Source organism: Gossypium hirsutum, chromosome A02 (assembly GCF_007990345.1).
Source record: "Gossypium hirsutum isolate 1008001.06 chromosome A02, Gossypium_hirsutum_v2.1, whole genome shotgun sequence".
NCBI lineage: Eukaryota > Viridiplantae > Streptophyta > Magnoliopsida > Malvales > Malvaceae > Gossypium > Gossypium hirsutum.
The window spans coordinates 4720437-4745038 of NC_053425.1; the positions used below are offsets into that span (position 1 = coordinate 4720437).

Sequence of the window (24602 nt, forward strand, 5' to 3'; positions counted from 1 at the left end):
TTTTCAAGTCAAAATATATGAAAATGGAGACATCCAATTCAATCAAATGTGTAAATTCAAAGAAGGGGGGTTCCTAAAGAACTGATCTAGATCCTTTTTAAAAAATGGCTGCAGACACAAGAGCCATACTGCCATGGAAGAGGCTGGTTTGGTTAGGTTAAGACATGTGGGGAGCAAAATGCAATGCTCTCCATTCAGGGAATTAATGCATGCCAATGAATATGTATATATAACTAAAAAAGGGTTTTTTTTTTTTGGTATGATAGCTTAGACATGCATTAGATGCCACTGAATGTCAGAAAATAATCAAAGGAACTATACATGCATGTATCTATATTGTAAATGTCCACTCCATCATAATATATATATATTATCAAAGGAACTATAGAAGAAAAGGGTAATCCCAGAAAATAAGGTTAGATGAAAGATTTAGATAATCTTTTATTATTGGAAACATAAAAGTAAGCAAAGCAAAGAGAGATAGTTTAATTAATATACAATGAGATCATCACCTAGGTTTTCTTTTTTCTTTTTTTTCACAATTTTATCCCTCAATCTCCCTATTTTTAGATTCAAACACAACATTTTGAAAAATCTATGAAAATCATGTCTCACTCTCTTATATATAAAAGCTATGGTCGGGATTTATTATTAGTAAGGCTGTCGACCATGTACCCAACCATATGTCTCATGCCCTAATTGTGTTCCTCCATTGGAGACTAAATTAGGAGGCAAATTGTATATTGGAAGTGAAGATGGATCAAGCAGACCTGACTGCGGGCCGCTGCCGCCGCTTCTGATTGTCGGTGGAGAATTGGTTGCTCCACCGTGGATCTGATCCCCATGGCCGCCACCACCACCACTGACAGTTTCTTCTTCATCTTCTACTACAGGCAGTCTTTCGTAAGTTGCGTTAGCAAAGGTTGCTGCAATGACCATAACAGGCCCTGCTGCGACTAGTGAACCGACGACGCTACCGCCGACGACTTGTCCTTGACCGCCAGCTAGGTATACGGTGAGCCCTGTTGAGCCAGGTGGTGCTGGTCCAGGCAAGAAAGCTCCAGTCAAAGACAAGATTTCGAACCTTCCTTGAAGAGCAACCACAGCACCAGGTGCTGCCGGTTGTCTTAGTGTAACGTTTGCTACGGAGCCACTGCCGCTAAGCACACAAACCCCACGTTGTCGTCTCCGAGCAAATTGGGCTATACTTTCAGCGACATCAGAGCCGCTTGCAACTTCCATGACGTGACTACGGAGCGCGTTTGGACTGTCCCTGGTGACGAAAATGGGCGGTTTAGGCTTGTTTTTGGAGCCTGGAGGTCGGCCTCTTGGTCTTCGGTTACCGATCTCGACAGCACCCTCTTTCGGCTCGTCGCCGGTGTCCCTATCATCGTCTTCTTCATCCCCTCCGACGTTGTTTCTGCTTTTTCCCATGTCGTTCATTGAAATCTCAAGGTCACGCTTGTCTAACCCTGGTGAATTACCTGCCGGGTCCATGCCTTGTAAACTCACTTGATTAACCCACCAAGGATTCGCCATAGCTGCAAATTGAACTCAAATAAACTAAACCGACGATCAAAAACCAGAACTGGGTCGATCTTTTCGCTTTGTTTTAACAATTCAATTAAAAGGGTTTCTTGAGATAACAAGAGAATTAGATGCAATTTTAAAACTGGGAATCGATTGTAGAGAGAAAGACCAACAACAACAAAAGGGAACTAATTAATCTGTGTTGAAGAGGGAACAAAGAAGATCAACGACCCAAAAATGTTTGAAGAAAAACAAAGAACCTTTTTGTGGTAGCATCAACACAGAGAAAGAAAGAAAATGAGAGAGAGAGAGAGGAGAGAAAAAGGAAAGAGAAAGAAAGAATAAACTAAAGCACTAAGAGATAAATTTATTGAAGTATTTAAAATTAATAAATAAATAAATAGAACTATACCAACACTTGAAAACAAAGGTTGGATCAAATGTTCTTTTCTTTCTTTCTAGGTTGAAACTGTATGTTTGTGTGTGTTCTTTATTTAGGTAGCTGTAGGCTTTGTGTGAATTATTAGTGTTACTTTAATATGATAATAATGTTCTCAATTACATATTAATTTTTAAGTTGTGTTGTTCGTGTTATTTTCTTGTGTCTCTACATTATTGTCAAGGTAGGAGTTTCTTGATTCAAATACGTTGAAGTGTATTATTTTTTTTATTTATGAGTTAAGGAGAAGTTATATGTGGTTTTAAGCAGTTTCACTTATATAAATTATATGCATTCGTGATTATTTATCTAATCAATAGATTTATTAGATATATATATATTTAGTAATGATGATTTTGAAATTTCTAAAAATGGTGAATTTGACAAAACTAATTTTATATATTTATTAAAATATATATAATACATTAAAATTCAGTTAACTTATATACAGAATTTATACATTTCATTCTACCATTTATATAACAAATAAAATTAAAATTCATAATTTAAAATCGGCATATAAGAAACTCAAGCTTCCAATACCGGTGCAATATATCATTAATTAGTGGTGACGAATGATAGGGAACAGCATCATTTATGATAATAAAATAAAACCAAACACACCCTAAACTATCTTACATATAATAATACCTATTTTAAACAGACAAAAGAGTTTGACCAATTGAGCAAGTTGCACAATTTTTATTGGTATATTATTATTGTCTCCGGCTTCATTTTCATTTTAGGATCCAAAATGACTTTTCGGAAAATAATTTTTAGAAATTAATTTATTTTTTTGAAAAAGTTAATATCTTTTTATGTTTAAATAAATTTGTGTAAAATATTTTTTATTATTTGATAGATTTCTTAAACATATTTCATAAAGTTGTTTTGAATGAAACAAACATATTGGAGATTTTCTTATATTTTTATTGCTTAATTGAGTTTATTTTAATCTATAATTTTATATTTTATATTGTTTTTTCATATATTAAAAATATTTTATTAAATTCAGGTTCATTACAACATCATTTTTAATAACATAACTATCAAGGTCGTATTTTTTTATTTAAAAATGTGACATCAAAAAAATTGACAAAAAATTTAACAATGTCAATAATTGGACTTGATTTTCAAATCTTAAAAGTAAAGGGACTAAATTCTTGAAAATAAAAATACAGACTAAATTACAAATTTGTGAAGAGTATATAGATTTATGACATATTTTAACCTTTATACAACAAACATTTATTGTTAATATATTTATAATTACAATAAATATTTATTATTAAAATATTATATTGAATATTTTCAATAATATGTTAAGAATATTATTTATAATTATTGTTTTAAAAATTATTATTAAAATAAAATTAAATATTAAATCATTATTAAAATAATAAATTATATTAATATATTAATAATTTATTATATGACTAAATATAAATAATTAAATATGTATGTTTAATAATATTAAATATATAAATTTTATTAATATTTAATATTTTAAAATAAAAATAAAATTTATTATCAACATAATAATTTTAAACTTGATGTAAGTTGATTTTTATATAAAATAAAATTACCTACAGAGGAGCTCTTTTTCGGAAAATAACTTACGCTTTCATTTTATAGGAAAAATGGCTTATTTTCCATTGACCAAATTATTTTCTATGAAACAAGCATAGGAAATGCAAAAATATGTTTCGTAAAACTTTTTAATGTAAACAACGGACCCTTAGTTGATGTGGAAAGGAAAAAGGTTAAGAATTCAATTTGAGTTCATAATTAGGTTTAATGGGCAGTAAATTTGATTACAGATTAAAACAAGTAATCGTGATGAGATTAGTTACTATAATAATAAAATTGATCAGGATAAATTTAAAATCAATTTTAAAAAATATATTTATATTCAAATGTAATAGTGATATCATTACAGTTAGAGAACAAAATAACTATTGAAGAAATTAAATTAAATTAAATTTATATAAAATATAATTTTACAGTAAATAATTAATTTATATAAATTATTTTATGTAATTAATAATATTTATGAATATATTTATATGTTTAATTGATGTAGAAAAAATATTAACTATTAAGTAAGAATAATGAATAAACAAATATTATAATTGAAAATGTTAAAATAATAAAACAAAATTTGCTATGACGAAAAGATGTACAATGCAAGGGTATTATACGTTGTGTGCAAGCATTTGGGCTTGTAATGCTTTGTGCCTTCTCGGGCTTTAAGTTGATTTACGCCGGCCGGCACTTTATTCAGTTGTAGTTTTTGGGCTAGGCATGTTTCACTATGATCCAGCATTACCCAAACAGATAAATAGGCAAGTAATTCTGGCCTAATTATCAATTTAGATTTGTAATAATAAGTGATGCTCCAAATTGTTTTGAAATCTGTAAATGTACGTTATAAAAATAAAAATCTCTTCCTGCATTAGTAACAATGTCTATGCCAAGCGAACTCACTTCCTCTTGGATTAGTAATAATACTCATGCCAATTAAACTAAGACTCAGTTGGCACATTATAAAAACTTAAATGCATGTATACTTTCTAAATTGAATATAATATTTTTTAGCTTTTCGTTAGTGAAAAGATAATGGATGAAATGGGATCAGTTTTATAAATAGTATTCATATTTACATTCATATTTATAGAAGGATGACTAACCGTTAAATTCTTTTATATTTCAATCGGCCACTTTGTTAAGTACTCGATACAAGAGTGCTAGTAGGGTGAACTCCCAACCATATTTGGGGATAAGAGTGAGTTCCTCTAGCAAAACTTATCTATATCATAAGCATTCCACCAATCATATAGAGTCACAGTAGTGACAACAACACTTTCAATTGGAAGGATCATGATGATGGCTACATTTTTCAACATAGTTGTCACTTCATCGTAAGGAAAGTGAAGTTGAGAGTCTTTGATGTCCATCTTTCCACAAAGCTATAAGCAACGATAATTGCATTGGATTTTGAAGTATTACATACATATTAAAAAACTGCTGCCTCTAGACATGCTTTTAGTCGACCTTACTCTTTATTTGGCATTAGATAACGTGCATGTTGTCAATTTGAAGATTTCATTCCTCAACCTAATAGTGCACAAAACAAAACAATCAATATACTATGTGTAACAAAATAAAAATTAAATATTAACAATAATAAATACTAGATTAAATAACCAATTGATCAAAATTACCATATCCACATGTTATGCATATCTTGTTAGAATGTGCTTTGTCACCTTACCTTACCAATCACAATCTTATCTATGGGTGGCATCCCTCCAACTATGGTCCTCGCCAGTACATGCATGCTCGACACATGGAGTGATTTTAAACTATCTTGCCAAGACAAATGTTGAGTCTCTTCATTACACAATTACACAGATAGCCCATGTAGGCTCTTTTCAAATCCACATCAATCTAATCACAATCGAATCGCTAAATCTATTAGTTCTATTGTCGCCTAGTTAGAAGGCTATCATGTTTGTTAAGAGGTTAACCACAACAAGACCAACATAGACGTGTATCAAGACCTAATGCCAAGGGTAGTCAACCTTGAATATAACACCCCACCCTTAGCCTTAAAAGAGGATCTTCTTCTTCAACTTCTTCTCTTTATGCTCCTACCTTGCTTAACCTCCCACCAAATGGCTTTAGCAAATCACCACTGTATGAGCCACCCTCTTCATTCTTCTTGTTTTCCTCCTCAACATCACAACTACTAGAGCAATGTATTCCTTTAACAGAGCCACAACTACTCGAGGCCATTTTGTATTTATTAGGGCTAAACTCCCTATTAATCAAAATTAAATACATTAAATTCAAAGAAACTCAATGCTCATAGGTGTCGAGTAGAATTGTCCATGAGTTTGGATTTGGACAAGGACTTTTGTTTTTGAATCGGCCCGACTCAAATTAAATTAAATAAATTTAAAATATTTTTATTTAAATTTAATTATTAAAATACATAAATATTAATATGAAATAATATATTTTATTATTTTATTATCTTTAAATTTGTTTGTTTTTGTGAAGAATAAAACACAAATTGGATTGAGTTTTAGTTAAAAATATATATATTATAAATATATTTAACTATTTAAAAAATAAACATTAGCCAATAACTAATCTACTTAACCTATTTTAACAGCATACAAAATTAAATTAATCATCATAACCAATGTAATTCATCCAACTTATTAAATCGATTAAATCAGTTGCGTGGTTAAAATTGTAATAAATTATGTGAGTAATTGTCAGAAGATACCACCTCATCGATTGTCCCTAAACTAGTAGCCTATTTACAAGGTAAGCACCAATCTTTGGCCATTTGACTGCATATGATGGCAGGGAGGCTATAATATCAGAAGTATTACAAATTAAAAAAAAACACTTAAAACACGAGTCAGGCTCCAACTAGACCTGATTATGGTCCGAGTCAGATTTAGACTGGGTCAATGCAAATTTTAACCTGTTTTTTAAGTTTGAGTTTGACCCAATCCAGAAAATGAGCCTAAATTTTGCCTAAGCTCGACTCAGATAAAAATGTTAAAACCCGAGTCTGATTGTTCAGTATCAAAACTTTTTAATATAAAAATAAATTTAAAAATATAATATATCAATACACTAAAGCATTAAAATAAATGTTTTCCAATAAATTAAAAATATATTAAAAACATATTTATATTTAAATAATACTAAATAGTTGCAGCTTAGCAAGCAAATACATCTAAAATAGTAACAAATTAACAATAAAATAAAGTTATACAATATCCAAATAATTATAACAAAATAATAGTAATATAATAACAAAATTGCGGCAAAATAATAACAAACAATAGTAGAAAAAAATTTAGGTAGATTTGAGCTAAGCTCGGGCCGAAAAGTCTTACTAGAGGCTTGATCCATTGTTTAGAAAACAAGCCTTATTTTTTGTCTAAACCCATTTTTCAAGCTTATATTTTTACTCAAACTCTCTCACTTTTTGAGTAAACCTTCAGACCTAGGCGAATGACTCAATCAATGATCAAGTTTAACTCGAACCCTAGATATTGAAGCTTAAACCCAACTCATATTTTGAATTAGCTGAATATAAAATTCAAGTTTATTCCAAATCCTCTCAAATATCAATTTTAAGTTCATACGGATAGTTGAGATAAGTTTAATGGGGATTGTTTTCCAACATTGACAAATCCTAATTTCACAATGCAAATTCCACCCAGCAACAATCATTACATGTTGAAGTTTGAAAGGATGAAACAAATGCTATATTACTTGAACTTTAATTAAGCACCGTATACAGGTATATCCAAAAGATTTTCATGTATTGGAGGAATAGACATAAGTACTCGAACATGGAAGCAACATAAGGTGCAATGAGTAGATAAAAAAAAGCCCTCATGCCAGAAAACTAATGAGTGGATGTCCCCATGACATCCCATCAAAAGGGGAATAGAAGGGTGACACTTGAACATGATGAATGCCAGTTTCTCATTATCAGTTAACATCTTCATGAAATTAAGGCATTCAAGTACGGGGTAATGATGATATATATATATAAAGTTCAGGAATGCTTAAAACCAACAATGCTATTCATTTTGCATGCTTCCACTACATCGGTAGCTACTTTCATATTGGGACACCATATAAATTGATTGCATTAAACTAGCAAGGAACTACAAAGAAACATATATGGATTTATATTTAATACGTTAACGGTATATATTTCTATGCACTATTAGTGAGATAGGCGTATAGAATTATAGATTGTAAGTGCATCAAATATTTAACCCTTCATATACGAATATATTTTTTTATAAATTAATCCAATTATATATACTGAAAAAGTAAAAATTTCCCATACCTTCAAAAGTGGATACATTAATCAACTTCAAGCTTTGATTACAGGGAAAGCCTTTCCATGCGTAACTGAGATATTAACATCTTGTTGAACTACGAGGGTCAAGAAAAATACTCTACAAATCTCTACATGTATTTGTAATATTCGAACTTCGTAATTAATCAATGTACGAATTTCCATATTTCATCTGCCATTCCATGCAGTCCTCGAAATCGAAACTGCTTGCACAATCCAACAATGCATTTTGCTGCTGCTCGTAACGGCATATGTATTCAACCCAACAAGAAGCTCACAGATAGCTGCTTCGGTCTTTTCCCTATCTGCAAAATATAATGTTTGGAGGAGAAGAACGTTCGTCCGAGTAACAATTTGTTGCTGCTCGAAATTCCGCTCGCTTTGCCATCGGATCATGTTATGTGCCATTGGGGCAAGCCAATGTATATCCCGTCGAGAGTTTCTTTCCAATCGTGAGCCAATGGAGCATCGTATATCTCCAAGTTCTTGTCATAGGACTTGAGATTAGTCCTCAGAGACAGTCTCAGACTTGTTGGCAACATCTGATACAGATCGTCTCGAGCTTCTTCGCCGACCAAATGAGGGTACCGCAGCAACTTCTCGATGACGATTACTACATTCGCGTAATGCAAGGCAAGAGCAGAACCTCCCACAGTGGAGGGTGAAGCATATATGCTAACCTACTTTTAGGACCAAATTGTGCATTATTCAACACACCAAACTTGGATTGTCTCTGGTTTTCATTCAAAAGAACACTACATTGGGACTGAAGAAAAGGGGAGCTATTGCGCCGCTCTCTCTTCGGCCCATCATTTGCAACACTACAACATCCCGAAATCTGGCTACTTCGATCATCACAACCAACGTTCCCATCATCATTGCCGCTGTCCCCGTACCTTGAACTGAACGGTTCAAACTAAGGCAATCAGTGAAAAACCTCCCAGGACTAGTCCCACAAGCAAACCAAAATCCTCGACTCGAAACAACCCGAACTCACCCTTTCGAGAATCAATCCCCTATGCTTCAAACTCATTCCCTGTTTCTCCGTCACATTCCCAGGCTGACCACTCCCAACACTACTACTCTTACTAAGAACCCGTTTCAAATACCTAGAAACAACGACGTGGTCTTGATCACGAAACCGCCATTAACCCTCCCAAATTACTATCCTTTCTCAAGACTCCCCAAAAACAAGAAGAATCCTAGCAAAAACAGTACAAACAGTCCTAACCAACAACTCAACAACCTTATCAAATGTTTGGTTCCAAAGTGAAACATTTTTAAGATGCCTAACATCTTGTTTCTGCCAAATCAATTTTTGCTCAAAGCTCTCTTACTTTCCTCATGAGGGTTTGCTTGAAACTTCTTAGAACCCTGTTCTAATTCATTCAAAACCTCCATTTCATTATACAAATAGCAGTGGAATTAACATAGCTTTCATTTTCTTAACCATTCCATCCATATCTTTGACTAAAAATCCCAACTCTCTAACATCAATAACCCCATTAATTACATCTCCATAAACATGTTCAAAACCTGTTAAAGCAGGTTCATTACATTTTTTGCCTAGTCTAGAGACAACATTGGCAACCTTGTTTAACTCATCCAGCTTTTCAGCTAAAACAAGGGAAAGAAGGTAATTCTCATCAGAAGAAATCAAATTGGAAATGCCTTGGGAGTTTAAGATCTCGAATTTGAGCTTAGAAACCTCGGGTTCAGACAGGGATTTGTGGAGATGAATAGTTTTGGACATGACATTGGCAACTTCAAAAGACAAGATACCGACAGTTTCATGCTTTTTGGATGTTGGGTTGTTTTGGGTGTTCTTTTTCTTGGAAGAAGGGTCGAGAAGAAAAGCATGTTTAAGATTGGAACTTACCTGGCTTCCCAGTTTATGTATCCAAGTTTCTGCTACCATTGCTGAATAAGTTGAGAGCTTCTTTGCCTTTTGGGGTCTCAACAGCTGAAACTGAAAATCTCCTTATTTTTAAAAATGGGGTTTCCCTAAAGAAGAAGAAGACAATCCTTCCGAGTTCATTTTAATTCTTTTGGGTTGAAAATTAGAAAGGAGAGAGGTGTGAGTGTTTGAAAAAAAAAAGAAGGGATGGTGGTATTTGAATGTTGTCTATGAGAGCTTTGTTTTGCATTGGATATTCATTTCTCTTTCGATTTTACCCCTTTTTTAATTAATCAACTAATTATGATTTGTAAATAAACAGCATGATAATCTTTTCCAAAACTTTAATTAAAAGATAAACTATTCATACACTCGAATATATATTTTCTTGTCAAATTAAAAATTGACAGATTAATATAGATTAAATTAAATTAACTTAAATAAATTTACTCCATTTGTTGAAATCTAATTCAAATATAGTATCAAAATTTTTTTTTAAAATATTATTTGAATTTAACTTTTTATCCAACAACCCTATAAACATAATCTGATAAAGGACATCAAATGTAGAGTTTGCTAATTGAGATGAACATTTTTATTTAATTTCTATATTAAACAAGACAAAAAAAAATTGTGTTAGCACTAGGATCTTACTGATTGAGATGTACATTAATGGTATTCATTACATTTGAAGGTTCACTTATATTGTGGTTGATATCACCACCTAAAAGGTGAGACCTCATTAGTACTAAGATATCAAGTGGTTTTGACCCAATTTTTTTTTCTTATTGGTCAAAAAGAGAAGCACCCAAACCCACCCAAACCAACATATTTAGAAAGTAGTTTGACTTAGTTTCCAACCCAAATATTTCACACTTTTCACACATACACCATAAAAGCTTTCATGTATGAATGAATGTATATGTGAAGGAGAGAATGCATTAGATGTTGCTATAGACTGTTAGTTGGGGGGTTTTGGGGGGAGAAAAAAGAAAAAGAAAAAGAAAAGAAACATGGTCCCAAAAATAAAATGTTTATTAATCTCCTATACCTTCTCCATGGGGAATACAGCATTTCCAAAGTGGGCAAATTGTGAATTTTAATATATAGAGTAATTGGTTGATTGAGTCTTAGTTCGATTGGAATAAGTATTGTTGTGTTAAAGTGCATTATTTTCCTACATATGAGTTGAGGAGGGACTACTGACAGTTCTAGATATTGTGTAAAAAATATATATATAATCAAACCTATAATAAATTATTCAAATTATATATAATAATTGGTGTATCATATTTATATGTGTATAGTATATGACAAAGTATATAGTAAAATCAATTTAATTCTGATACATAATGATAACCATTTTAATATTAAGTAATGATAATAATAAATTTTATTTTAATTAGAAAATCAAAAAGTTTAAAATTTAGATAAATGTTTAACTTAAATATTTATTTACATATTATCTATTTTAATTGTAATTTTAACATGAAAATTTTAAACAATAATTATCAATAAAATTATTTTAATATTAATTATCTTTTTACTTTCAATAATCAAAGTATGTGTAGAATATTGTTGGAACAACTTTCATTTTGATAGTTGCAGAAAGTAAAGACTGAAGAGCAATTGCTAGATTCGACAGATTTTTTTTTTGGGTACCTAAGAAACAAATAATATTCACCATGCAAACTTTGGTTACACAATGACACTCTTTGAAGTCCTGATCCACTACTAACAAAGTATAACGATAGTGATTGCAGTTTCAAACATTGATGAAGCTTTCTCACACAACATGTTGCAAACGATGAAGGGATGGACGGGATTTCGGTGTGGGCATAGACCTAAAGCCTCAAAACGTACCAAAACAAAAACAAATCAACCGATACAATATTAACTCCTTTAATTCAAGTCAAAGGTTACATTTTCTAAGCTTTTTCCCAACCAAATCCAATCAAAGAGTTCCATCCTAAAGAAGGAAATGTAGGGTAATGGGATGTTGGTTGTGGACCCTTTTACTTAATATGTCTACAAAATTTTTACTGCAAGTCTAAACTTTGAATGTGCATTTGTTAAAATTAGGTCTAATTCTCAATCCAGCAAATTTTGATCAATTACAAATTATATACAGTGTAAAGTTAAAGTATTTATACATTTTTGTATTGTTTATATGATTATTTTTATGATTAATCGTTATTTATCATTAAAATATCTATATATTAATATATATTAACGTTTGATTTTATTTTACATAAAATAAATAGTTAGAAGTTTAAAATTTACATCAAATTTGACATACATAATTTATATAAATAAATCATAAACTATAACAATTGGATCGATAAATATTGATCGAACATATATGAATTTATTTTAATTTTTAGATTATATAAGGAAATCCCTCTTCTATGTGTATATATTAACTAAGTTGGGTTAGGTAGGGTGGCAGAACAACAATTCCAAATCTCTTACCTAAATCTATTTGGTTTGTACTTGGAATTTATCTAAAATTATTCATGTTATTAAAATATTTTTAATAATTAAAATTAAACCATTCGTTAATTTTTCTAGTAAAATTTTAATTCGAGTTGGGTAAGAAATCTAAAATCTAAAATTTAATCTTTTAAATTATGAAATCCAACAAATCTGAAATTTTAATCCATCCAAGAAATCTAAAATTTAATTAATCTCTTTCTCTATTTTTAAATTATTACTTCTTGTAAATAGAAACTCCAAATTGTAGTAATTATCTTTTTCAATGAAGCAAAATAATATAACAAAAATTCAAGGGTTAAATTACTATTTTGGGTCTAAACTTGACAATTATTTTTATATTGGGTCTGAATTATTTTTATTTAAGTCCTAAATTTGGCAATTGTTCCACATAGGAGCTTGAATTTTTTTTGTCCAATTAATCTCTGAATTTAGAAATTGTTGCCGCATTGAGTTTGAACTTGACAATTTTTCACATTAGGGCCTGAAATTAAGGTTTACAAATTACTTAGACAAAAAGATTCAAGTCTCACGTAGAAACAATTTCCGGTGCTTAACTAAAAAAAATTAGACCCTCCTCAAATTTCAGACTAAATAGTTATTTATCTCTTCTTTCAAACGCAACTTGTAGTAAAGGAAATTATTAGAGTTTTGGGTGTAATCTAACATAAAAAAAAAAAAAAAGAAGAGGTTGTTGGATGAAAAACTAGCCACATGGGTTGGCCACCCTTGATAAAAACAGGTCAAGTAAACAATTAAATAATGACAAAAAGAAAGCTTGAAGATGGGGTTCTCGCTTCAAATTCCAATTCCTCTTCTCATTTCATTTCAACAAAAAGAAACAAAAGAACTGAGTCATGGCAATGCTAACAGCTTATGATCTTTCAGCACCAAGCTGCAAACGGACAGACCCACAGATTTTCATTTTGGGGACATAAATAAATAACATCTATGAAAAATCCAATGTTTGTTCCAACAAACATATGACTACTAATAATATGATGTTTCATTTTCGTTGAGGGTCCGACTAGCATTTTCCTCTATAAATGATTTTTTAAAATACATGATGTTGTTCGTTTCATGGTTTTGAGTGAAAAGTAATGTTCAGGTAAAGTTTTTTCAACAATAATAGTTTTAGGATTCGAATTTGGTTCAAGAAGAAGTCCGCTTTCAATTTTTACAATCACTTGTTAGGTTCTCTATAATGATTTGAGGTTTATAGTTTTATATTTTCAAGCATTTTGAGGCATTCTCATTCTATGAACCCCTTAAAATTTTCGATAGAGATGAGAAACAAAATTTTGACCGAAGATAATATTGTTGTGGGCTCAAAACACTCAATAATTTTCTTTTTTTTTTCTTTTGCTTTCGTGTTCAATTCAATTCTTATTAATTTAAATTAAATAAATATAAAGCAATCCTTAAAGAATATAATATTTTTATAAAATGATTTAATTTGTTGATTTATATATATCTTATTAATGAATTTAATTTAATTGGAGAAAAGTTATAATGAGATAATGTGATTGGTTCCAAAATTTTCTCCTTTTATACATGTATATGAACGAGCTGCGAAAACGCAATCGTAAATAATTTTGTTAAGATAATTCGTAACAGAAGTCTAGGATCAAGATTGTTTGAGGTCTAGGATCAAGATTGCTTGAGGATCCCTTTAAGGAGCTTGTTTAATGGTTTTGTGTTTTTCTATTTTTTACCAAAAAATGTAAGTGAAATAAATAGCTCAATTAGTTGACAACAAAATTGTAATTTCAAAAAAATTAAAGTGCTTATCATGACAACCTGCCCATCCTTTAGCTGTTCAGGATAAGTTACATTGCAAGGAGAAATCAGCAAGCAAAAGGGGTTGGTTGATATGCTTACATTTTCTCTCCAAATTTCCCCAATAGGTTTGAGTTTGGACTCAAATTTTATGGGTGAGAAATAATTATGCATTAAAAAATATCTAAAATATTACATCAAACATGTAATACTAAAAGAACTTTGGATCGATTGATCAGATTTACTGTTGATAAAAATATATAAATATTATAAAAATGTAAAAATTTTATACACGAAATATTAGTCGAACATATTAAATTTAAATCTTATTATATACGTGTGTGATATTGATTTACTCCTAACAAACATACGTAATATGTTTTGTAACAAAAACTACTTTACGTATTACACAATTGGGTTGCTTTTGATGGAAATGACATATGTAGAGTGGCACTTTCATGGTGGGGTTGGCATTGTTTTTGACTAATTTGATTGATTGATTAAGCAATTGGATAATTGGATTCATAATTATCAAAAGTCATCAAAGTGTAAACAACTTCTTTAGCAATCATCAAATGTTTTTTTTTTTCTTTTCTTCCATCGCAGAATCTTTGGCAAAGTTTTATAACGCGGGAATTGTTACTTGTTTAGGTTAATATGAATTTCCATCTTCTGATATTTCTCAAATTGAGTTTCATACTTTACGAAAATTGATAAATTAGTCCAATTTAACTTGAATGGTTGAAGTATTTGTAGCGACGTAAAAAAATTTTTAATTAGTTTCGCTTGGTCACTAATTGTGGTGATTTATTAAGCATTTGAAAACTAACTTTCGATTTTATTAGTAAAGGGAGTCGCCACCGATCCTTTTTTATAGGTGTGATCGGATACCTAATAAAATTATTTTAAAACAAAAAGAAGGCCAAATTTAGGTCTACGTGAAAGTCCAGAGAAAAATTGGGGTTCGGAAGTCAGTTACGCCCGAGGAAGGTATTAGCACCCTCGCGACTCCCAAAATTGGTATCTCATAAACATGTGTTGACTTGATTTTCAAAAATACGAGTTCAATATAATATTTAATCGTGATCCGATTGAAAAATGAGAATTTTTAGTTTTCGATTTTTTTTTTAGAAAGGGTGTCCCGTTTTTTAACACAAGCCGACGAATTTCACCCAACATAGCGATGAAATCGATGGCTTAATATTAAATCGGTACATTGCCTTATTTTGAAATTAATTAAAACATGAGAAAAAATATTCCTAAAGTGAGAAATTAAAAATAGATAAAGGACGCAAAAAATGATATCATTAATGAAAATATTAACATGGAATACTAGAATATTAGAATAACAATAATAATGATATTTACAAAATAAAAACAAATCATGTACTAATAATAAATAGGAAAAATGATATATTTGGTAAAAATAATATAAATAATAATATGTACATAAAATACATATATATATGCATATAATAAAAGTATATAATAATAATATCTACAATAAAAGAAAATATTAGGAAACGTACATAAAAAATATATACATAAAAAATTTACAACAATAATATAAAATAATGATATGTACAAAAATATATATATACATATGTACATAAAATATACACTAATATAATAATAGTTATAATAATACTAGCAATAGTAATAATTTGTAATAATAATATATACACAATATGGTATTTAAAATATATATATGTATATATAATAGTATTTAAGAATATATACATAAGAAATATATAACTAATGGCATTAAAAAATATATACATAATATATATAAAATACCTAAAAAAAAGAAGGGGGAAAGAAGAGAGAAGGGAGGGGGGAAAGGAAATCCGGCCAAGGGGGGCCGGTCACCGGCCGATCGTCGGCCGCCGCCCGTCACCGGCGCCGGCCACCGCTCACGGTGGTCGGAAAAGGTAATTTTTTTTCTTAACAATATATGTATATATAAAGAAAGAAAAAAACAACACAAAAAAAAAAGAAAGAAAAAAAGATTCGAAAGAAGAGGAAAAAGAAAAAAATGCAACCTTTTATTGATGTTTCTTTTGTGTTCAAAATTTGAAGGGATTTTGTGTTTGTCTCCTTTTTCAATCTTTGTAAAATCCCCCCTTACATGATTTTTGAATGGCTTTTTATAGCCATCTTTTACATGATTTTCTATTATTTCTTTTTCTATTTTGTAGGTGGTGGTGGTAGACAATGGATATCAAAAATGGGAGGAAAAATGGGGCAAGTGGGAAAGTGGTTAGGTGGCTAGGGTTTCTTGGTTTTTTTTTGGGAGGGGGTTAGGTTTTTCTTTTTCTTTTTGGGTTAGGTTTTTTTTTTTTTGGTTAGGTTTTTTTTTTGGGAGGGCTTAATAGGCTTTTGAATTGGGTTTAATATTTGGGTTTTGTAATGGGTTTGGGTAGATGTAAATGGGTCATGGGTTAAGGGTTTTAGTGGGTTTAGAGGTTTGGTTGGGTTTTGATATAATCGGGCCCGGGCAATTTGGGCTTCTACAGCTGCCCCTCTTTGCTCATTGTCGTGCAACGATAATAGAGCAAAGACTTTCAAGGAAGACCAAACTTGCCGATCTTGCTAGGTCTTGACTTGCTTTGGAACTCTTCTTGTTTAGTTAGTCCCTTTTCAGTCCACCGCATCTTATAGCTTTGGTTCAATCCACTGCAAATTCGGAGATATGCCTTGTAGCTTCAATCTGTTCAAATGTAACTTCAAGGATATGAGATTTGTGGCTTCAATCCGCTTCACTGTAACTTCAGAAAGATAAGATCTACAACTTCAATATGCTCTTCTATCGCTTCAGTGAGATAAGGTTTTGGTCTTCTCTTCTACGACTACAGAAAGGCAAGATCTGATGCCCTCGATCAACTCCACTGCAACTTTAAGGAGACAAAATCTGACGTCTTCAATCAGCTTCAATCTTTATTCTCTACTCTGCATGTGATCCTGAGCTCAACTCATTTTTCGCAATATGAATTGACTCTCTAAAAACAGACATTAAAAACAGAAATTGAAAATAGCTCAGCGCGTGAGCCAAGGCTCAACTCACCTCTCGCAATATGAATTGATTTTTGAAACTTAACTTGAAAAGCAGATTTTGAAAATACCTCGATATGTGACTGGAGGTTCAACCACCTCTCGCAATATGAGTTGATTTTTGAAAAATAGAAATTAAAAGACTCAACTCAACTCTCGCAGAAATTAAAAAGCTCAACTCACCTCTCGCAATATGAGTTGAATTTTTTTGAAAAAAAAAAGAAATTGAAAATAGCTCAGCACGTGAGCTAAGGCTCAACTCACTTCTCGCAATATGAGTTAATTTTTGAAAACAGAATCTGAAAAACAGATTTTGAAAATACCTCGACATGTGACCCGAGGCTCAACTCATATCTCGCAATGTAAGTTAATTTTTTTGAAAAATATAAATTGAAAAAATACCTCAATGTGTGATCTAAAGCTCAACTCACCTCTCGCAATATGAGTTGATTTTTTTGAAAGACAGAAATTGAAAATAGCTCAGCGCGTGAGCCAAGGCTCAACTCACCTCTCGTAATATGAGTTGATTTTTTTTTGAAAGGCAGAAATTGAAAAACAGAAATTGAAAATACCTTGGCGTGTGACCTGAGGCTCAACTCGCCTCTCACAATACGAGTTGATTTTTTTGACAACAGAAATTGAAATTACCTCAGCGTGTCCTGAGGCTCAACTCACCTCTCGCAATATGAGTTGATTTTTTTGAAAAACAGAAATTGAAAATACCTCAGCATGTTTTGAGGCTCAACTCATTTCTCACAATATGAGTTGATTTTTTTTTGAAAAACAGAAATTGAAAATACCTCGGCGTGTGACCTAAGGCTCAACTCGCCGCTCGCAATACGAGTTGATTTTTTTGACAACAGAAATTGAAATTACCTCAGTGTGTCCTGAAGCTCAACTCACCTCTCGCAATATGAGTCAATTTTTTTGAAAGGCAGAAATTGAAAAACGGAAATTGAAATACCTCGGCGTGTGACCTGAGGCTCAACTCGCCACTCGCAATACGAGTTGATTTTTTGACAACAGAAATTGAAATTACCTCAGCGTGTCTTGAGACTCAACTCACCTCTCGCAATATGAGTTGATTTTTTGAAAGACAGAAATTGAAAAACGGAAATTGAAAATACCTTAACGTGTGACCTGAGGCTCAACTCGCCTCTCGCAATACGAGTTGATTCTTTCAAAAACATAATAATGAAAACAGAAATTGAAAATACCTCGGCGTGACCTGAGGCTCAACTCACCTCTCGCAATATGAGCTGATTCTTTCAAAAACATAATAATAAAGACAGAAATTGAAAATACCTCGGCGTGACCTGAGGCTCAACTCACCTCTCGCAATATGAGCTGATTTTGAAAAAGTAGAAATTAAAAGGTTCAACCCACCTCTCGCAATATGAGTTGATTCTTGACAAACAGAAATTGAGATTACCTCATCGTGTCCTGAGGCTCAACTCACCTCTCGCAATATGAGTTGAAATTAAAACACAAAATTGAAAATACCTCAGCGTGCCCCGAGGCTCAACTCACCTCTAGCAATATGAGTTGATTTTGAAAAATAAAAATTAAAAGGCTTAACTCACCTCTCGCAATATGAGTCAAACTAAAAATACCTCAGCGTGCCCCGAGGCTCAACTCACTTCTTGCAATATGAGTTGATTTTGAAAACAACAATTAAAAATACCTCAACGTGTCTTGAGGCTCAACTCATCTATCGCAATATGAGTTGATTTTTTTTAAAGGCAGAAATTGAAAAACGGAAATTGAAAATACCTCGGCGTGTGACCTGAGGCTCAACTTGCCACTCGCAATACGAGTTGATTTTTTGACAACAGAAATTGAAATTACCTCAGCGTGTCCTGAGGCTCAACTCACCTCTCGCAATATGAGTTGATTTTTTTTGAAAGACAAATTGAAAACAGAAATTGAAAATACCTCGGCGTGTGACCTGAGGCTCAACTCGCCTCTCGCAATACGAGTTGATTCTTTCAAAAACATAATAATGAAAACAAAAATTGAAAATACCTCGGCGTGACCTGAGGCTCAACTCACCTCTCGCAATATGAGCTGATTCTTTCAAAAACATAATAATGAAGACAGAAATTAAAAATACATTGGCATGACCTGAGGCTCAACTCACCTCTCACAATATGAGCTGATTTTGAAAAAGTAGAAATTAAAAGGTTCAACCCACCTCTCGCAATATGAGTTGATTCTTGACAAACAGAAATTGAGATTACCTCATCGTGTCCTGAGGCTCAACTCACCTCTCGCAATATGAGTTGAAATTAAAACACAAAAATTGAAAATACCTCAGCATGCCCGAGGCTCAACTCACCTTTAGCAATATGAGTTGATTTTGAAAAACAAAAATTAAAAGGCTTAACTCACCTCTCACAATATGAGTCAATTTAAAACTAAAAATACCTCAGCGTGCCCCGATGCTCAACTCACTTCTCGCAATATGAGTTGATTTTGAAAACAACAATTAAAAATACCTCAACGTGTCTTGAGGCTCAACTCATCTCTCGCAATATGAGTTTATTTCCCTTGAAAAGCATGAATTAAAAACATCAAAATACCAAAACCTGTCCTTTGGTAGAATTCGGGTGTCTTTTCCTTTGATTCAGTGCGACTCTCATTCAAGATTTCTTGCTCTGTTGGAGTACCTGTATATGCCATGTATGATGTTATCATGATGTGCACATGTTTGTCTTAAATGCTTTTATGCCTACATGATTATGCAGTGCTCCTTAAGCATGTTTGTCGTATGTCCATTTAGCCACGATTGTTGAGGATCTGTGTTCATTGCTTTGATTCTCGACTTTCTCTTCAGGCCTTATACCTGTCTTCAAGCTTCACGAGCAATCGACGTTTCTCAGATATCACTCTTCTGCCCCCGATTGAACTTTGTTCTTACTTTGAGACTCTTGTGCTTATCAAATTTTCATCCAGGTAATGCTTAACATTTCTTTTGTTTAGAGTATGTCATTTCACCATTTATCATGTAAATAAACACATAATGAGATGCATGAAAAAGGTTAGATAGGGACAAAAATGATATTTCATATTCATCTATTTCAAATGTGGCAAATAAAGCAAGTTAACCAATAAGAGTAAAAAATGTCAAAAAGAAAGAAAGGATCGTATTCAACGGATACAAATGCTCTAGATATTCAACACATGAACTCTTCCTCGTTCCTCAATCAAAAATCTTTTCGAGCGCGGCTTCTTGCGTAGAAGATTTTGAGCTTTCAGAAATGCTTCAAATACTGTAGCCTCACTGCTTGACTGATTGTTCGACCGCCAGGTTTGTTTCATTAGGACGCCCTCTTAGATTTTCATCCTAATCTTTTTGTACTAATCAAGACGCCCTTTTCGGGTTTTCGCCTTGATCCCCCTTTTTTTTTTAAGATGCCCTTTTCGGGTTTTCATCTTAAGCATAATATTTCTTCACAGCATCTGAGTTCACTGGATTTGACAACTCTTTCCCATCCATCTCGGTAAGGATCAAAGCTCCTCCTGAGAATGCCTTCTTTACGACATATGGTCCTTCCCAATTTGGTGCCCATTTTCCTCGCAGGTCTTTTTGTATTGGGAGAATTTTCCTCAGCACGAGTTCTCCTTCATGGAATTCTCTTGGCCGTACCTTATTGTCATGGGCTGTGATCATTCTTTTCTGGTATATTTGTCCATGACAAATTGCCCTGAGACGCTTTTCTTCAATGAGGTTCAGTTGATCATATCGAGCTTGTAGCCATTCTGCTTCTTCTAACTTTGATTCCATTAAGACTCGCAGAGAGGGGATCCCAACCTCAATAGGTAGCACAGCTTCCATTCCATAAACCAGAGAGAAAGGAGTTGCTCCTGTAGATGTTCGCACAGATGTGCGATATGCATACAAAGCAAATGGTAGTTTCTCGTGCCAATCTTTATATGTCTCAGTCATTTTACCAATGATCTTCTTAATATTTTTGTTGGCTGCTTCCACAGCCCCGTTCATCTTTGGGCGATAAGGCGAGGAGTTATGATGCTTTATTTGGAATTGCTCGCATACTTCTTCCATCATCTTATTGTTCAGATTCATGGCATTATCTGAAATGATTCTCTCAGGCAAACCATATCGACAAATGATTTCCTTTTCAAAAATCTACAAACTGCAGTCTTTGTCACATTGGCAAACGAAGCAGCTTCTATCCATTTTGTGAAGTAATCAATAACCACAAAAATGAACCGGTGTCCATTAGAAGCTTTTGGGGAAATTGGCCCTATAACATCCATGCCCCACATAGAAAAAGGCCACGGAGAAGTCATGACATGAAGGGGTGAATGGGCTACATGAATTTTATCGCCGTAGATTTGACATTTGTGGCATTTTCTGGCAAAATTGATGCAGTCACTTTCCATTGTCAGCCAATAATAACCGAGTCTCATGATCTTTCTGGCCATATTGAAACCATTGGCATGCGTTCCGCAAATTCCCTCATGGACCTCTTCAAGTATTTTTCTGGCTTCAACATCATCCACGCATCTCAAAAGCATCTGATCCTTTCCTCTTTATACAGGATATCCCCATCAAGAACAAATCCCGCTGCCATTCTTCTAATTGTTCTTTTATCGTTCTCATTCGCTTGTTCGGGATACCTTTGATTCTTGATATATTCTAGGATATCATGGAACCAAGGCCATCCGTCTACTTCTTTCTCAATGCTACAACAGTGTGCAGGGACCTCGTATATGCTCATTTTGAGGGGCATTATTTATGCTTCTCTACTTACTTTGAACATTGAAGCCAAAGTGGCCAGGGCATCAGCCAGTTGGTTCTCTTCTCGTGGGAAGTAATGAAAAGTTATTTCTTTGAATTCCTTGATCAATCCAGCTACTAAATCGTTGTACTTAATCAATTTTGAGTCTCTCACTTCCCACTCTCCACGGATTTGGTAAATTACTAGGGCTGAGTCCCCGTACACCTCCAAGATCTTGATGTTTCGTTCGATAGCTGCACGAAGCCCCATGATACAGGCCTCATATTCTACGATATTATTGGTACAGAAGAAGTTTAGTCTTGTAGTGAACGGATAATGATTCCCGTCTGGTGATACCAGGATTGCTCCAATTCCATGCCCTAAAGCATTTGACGCACCATCAAAGCACATCTTCCATAACTTCTCTTTTGATGACTCGGATTCTATTTCTGTGATGCACATTAAGTCTTCGTCTGGGAAATCGAATCTTAAAGGCTCATATTCCTCTGTCGTTCGAGTTGCTAAGAAGTCAGCTATTGCGCTCCCTTTTATCGACTTCTGACTTACATAGGCAATATCATATTCCGAAAGGAGGATCTGCCATCGTGTCATTCTTCCTGATAGTGCCGACGATTCCATCATGTATTTTATTGGGTCCAGCTTTGAAATTAGCCATGTCGTGTGATACAACATATATTGTCTGAGTCTCCGAGTTACCCAAACCAGAGCGCAACAATATTTCTCAATAGGCGAATATTTTGCCTCATATTCAGAGAACTTTTTGCTGAGGTAGTAGATCGCTTTTTCTTTCTTTCCTGACTCATCGTGTTGCCCCAGTACGTAACCCATTGAACTTTCGAACACAGTCAAATACAATATCAATGGTCTTCCAAGAGTTGGCGGTACTAGCACTGGAGGACTGGACAAATATTGTTTTATCTTATCAAAGGCCATCTGGCATTCCTCGTTCCATTCTCCCGAGTTATGTTTTCGAAGAAGCCGAAAGATTGGGTCGCATTGGTTAGTAAGTTGAGTGATAAATCGGGCGATGTAGTTTAATCTCCCTAAAAATCCTCTAACTTCCTTTTGCGTGCGCGGAGGTGATAATTATTGGATGGCTTTTATTTTATCTGGATCAACTTCGAGACCTCTTTCACTGACAATGAAGCCTAGCAACTTTCCCGAGGTAGCCCCAAATGTACATTTGGCTGGATTAAGCTTTAGCTGAAACTTTCTCAGCCTTTCGAACAACTTCTTGAGGTTCACTACATGCTTTTCTTCCCCTCGGGATTTAGCAATCATATCGTCGACATAGACCTCTATCATATCATGGAATAACGTCACCATAGCCCTCTGATATGTTGCCCTTGCATTCTTTAACCCAAAAGGCATCACCTTGTAGCAGAATGTTCCCCACATCATTATGAAGGTAGTTTTCTCCATATCTTCTGGGGCCATTTTGATCTGATTGTACCCTGAGAATCCATCCATGAAAGAAAACAATGAATGTTTTGCTGTGTTGTCCACCAACGTGTCAATATGTGGCAAGGGAAAATTATCTTTTGGGCTTGCTCGATTCAGGTCACGGTAATCCACGCACATTCGTACTTTGCCATCTTTCTTTGGTACCGGGACTATGTTAGCCACCCATTCTGGATATTTGGAGGCTTGTAGGAAGCCAGCATCAAATTGCTTCTTGACTTCCTCTTTTATTTTCAACAGCATTTCGGGTCTCATCCGTCTTAATTTTTGCTGGATGGGCTTGCATTCTGGCTTTAATGGGAGCTTATGGACCACTAAATCTTCATCTAGCCCTGGCATATCCTGGTATGACCATGCGAAAACATCTTTGTATTCGCGGAGTAAAATGATCAAACTATGTCTGGTACTCTCTAAAATAGAAGTCCCAATCTTCACTTCTTGTTTCCTCTCTTCAGTGCCCAAATTTATTGTTTCCACAGATTCTTCATGAGGCAAAATCTGTTTATTCTCTTGTTCCACCATTCTTAAAAATTTAGGAGACGAGACATAATCTTCAGCATTTTCTTCAGCTTCAAATTCTCCTAAGCAAACAGCCTTCTCAAAATTAATTTCAAGATTCGTAACGGGCTTATTCATGTCGTCAATATCTGAGCACCTGAAAGTTGAATGGAAAAGGAAGCTATAGAGGGGCATCCAAGTATTGGAATCAACAAAGAAATGTCATGTCATGGCAATGAGGCAAATGTGAGTATAGGCTATGAAATGAGAAAATGATTATGAAATTAGCGATAATGCGAAAAAAATAGTGACAAAATGCATCTTTATTGTTATTCATTTAAATGATAAAGAGCGAATGCAAACTCTTACAAAAGAATTCTATTATATCTAAGGACATAACAGAATGTTAACGTTTGAGCATTACTCTGAAGACTTATAAACTACAAGAAGATCCTCGGCAGTCCAATTGTTCAACATGAAACCCGGGGGATAAGGGCGTATCCTTGAGACGTCTTTACTTGCGTTAGCTTCTTTGTCAATGACATTTATACTGACATTCTGAAGACCCCTTTCAATTAATAACAGCGTGCTTTGTATATTATCTTGTCTGGTGTATATTATTCCTGCAGATGTAAATGTTTTTGACAAATGAGGGTACGTTATGGGCTCTCATTCTATTTCTCGGCCCAAAGTTCTCGCGATCCTTCTCTCTTGATCCTTCTTCCACTGTTTTCTTCTTTGACCCATGTCCGGCTGGAACCCCAAACCGTATCGGGCCTTGTG

At 33.4% G+C, this 24602-nt stretch overlaps 1 protein-coding gene and 1 pseudogene across 1 annotated transcript; both read right to left on the reverse strand.

Annotated features, from left to right (window-relative positions):
- Positions 1–416: 416 nt before the first annotated feature.
- Positions 417–1803, reverse strand: LOC107944988 (AT-hook motif nuclear-localized protein 20). The gene has a single exon (XM_016878797.2). It carries the CDS (start codon positions 1537–1539, stop codon positions 652–654), a length of 888 nt encoding a protein of 295 aa, XP_016734286.1. The 5' UTR covers positions 1540–1803; the 3' UTR covers positions 417–651.
- Positions 1804–7835: 6032 nt separating this feature from the next.
- LOC107936223 (protein PSK SIMULATOR 1-like) lies at positions 7836–10004 on the reverse strand (annotated as a pseudogene).
- Between the last annotated feature and the right edge of the window lie 14598 nt (positions 10005–24602).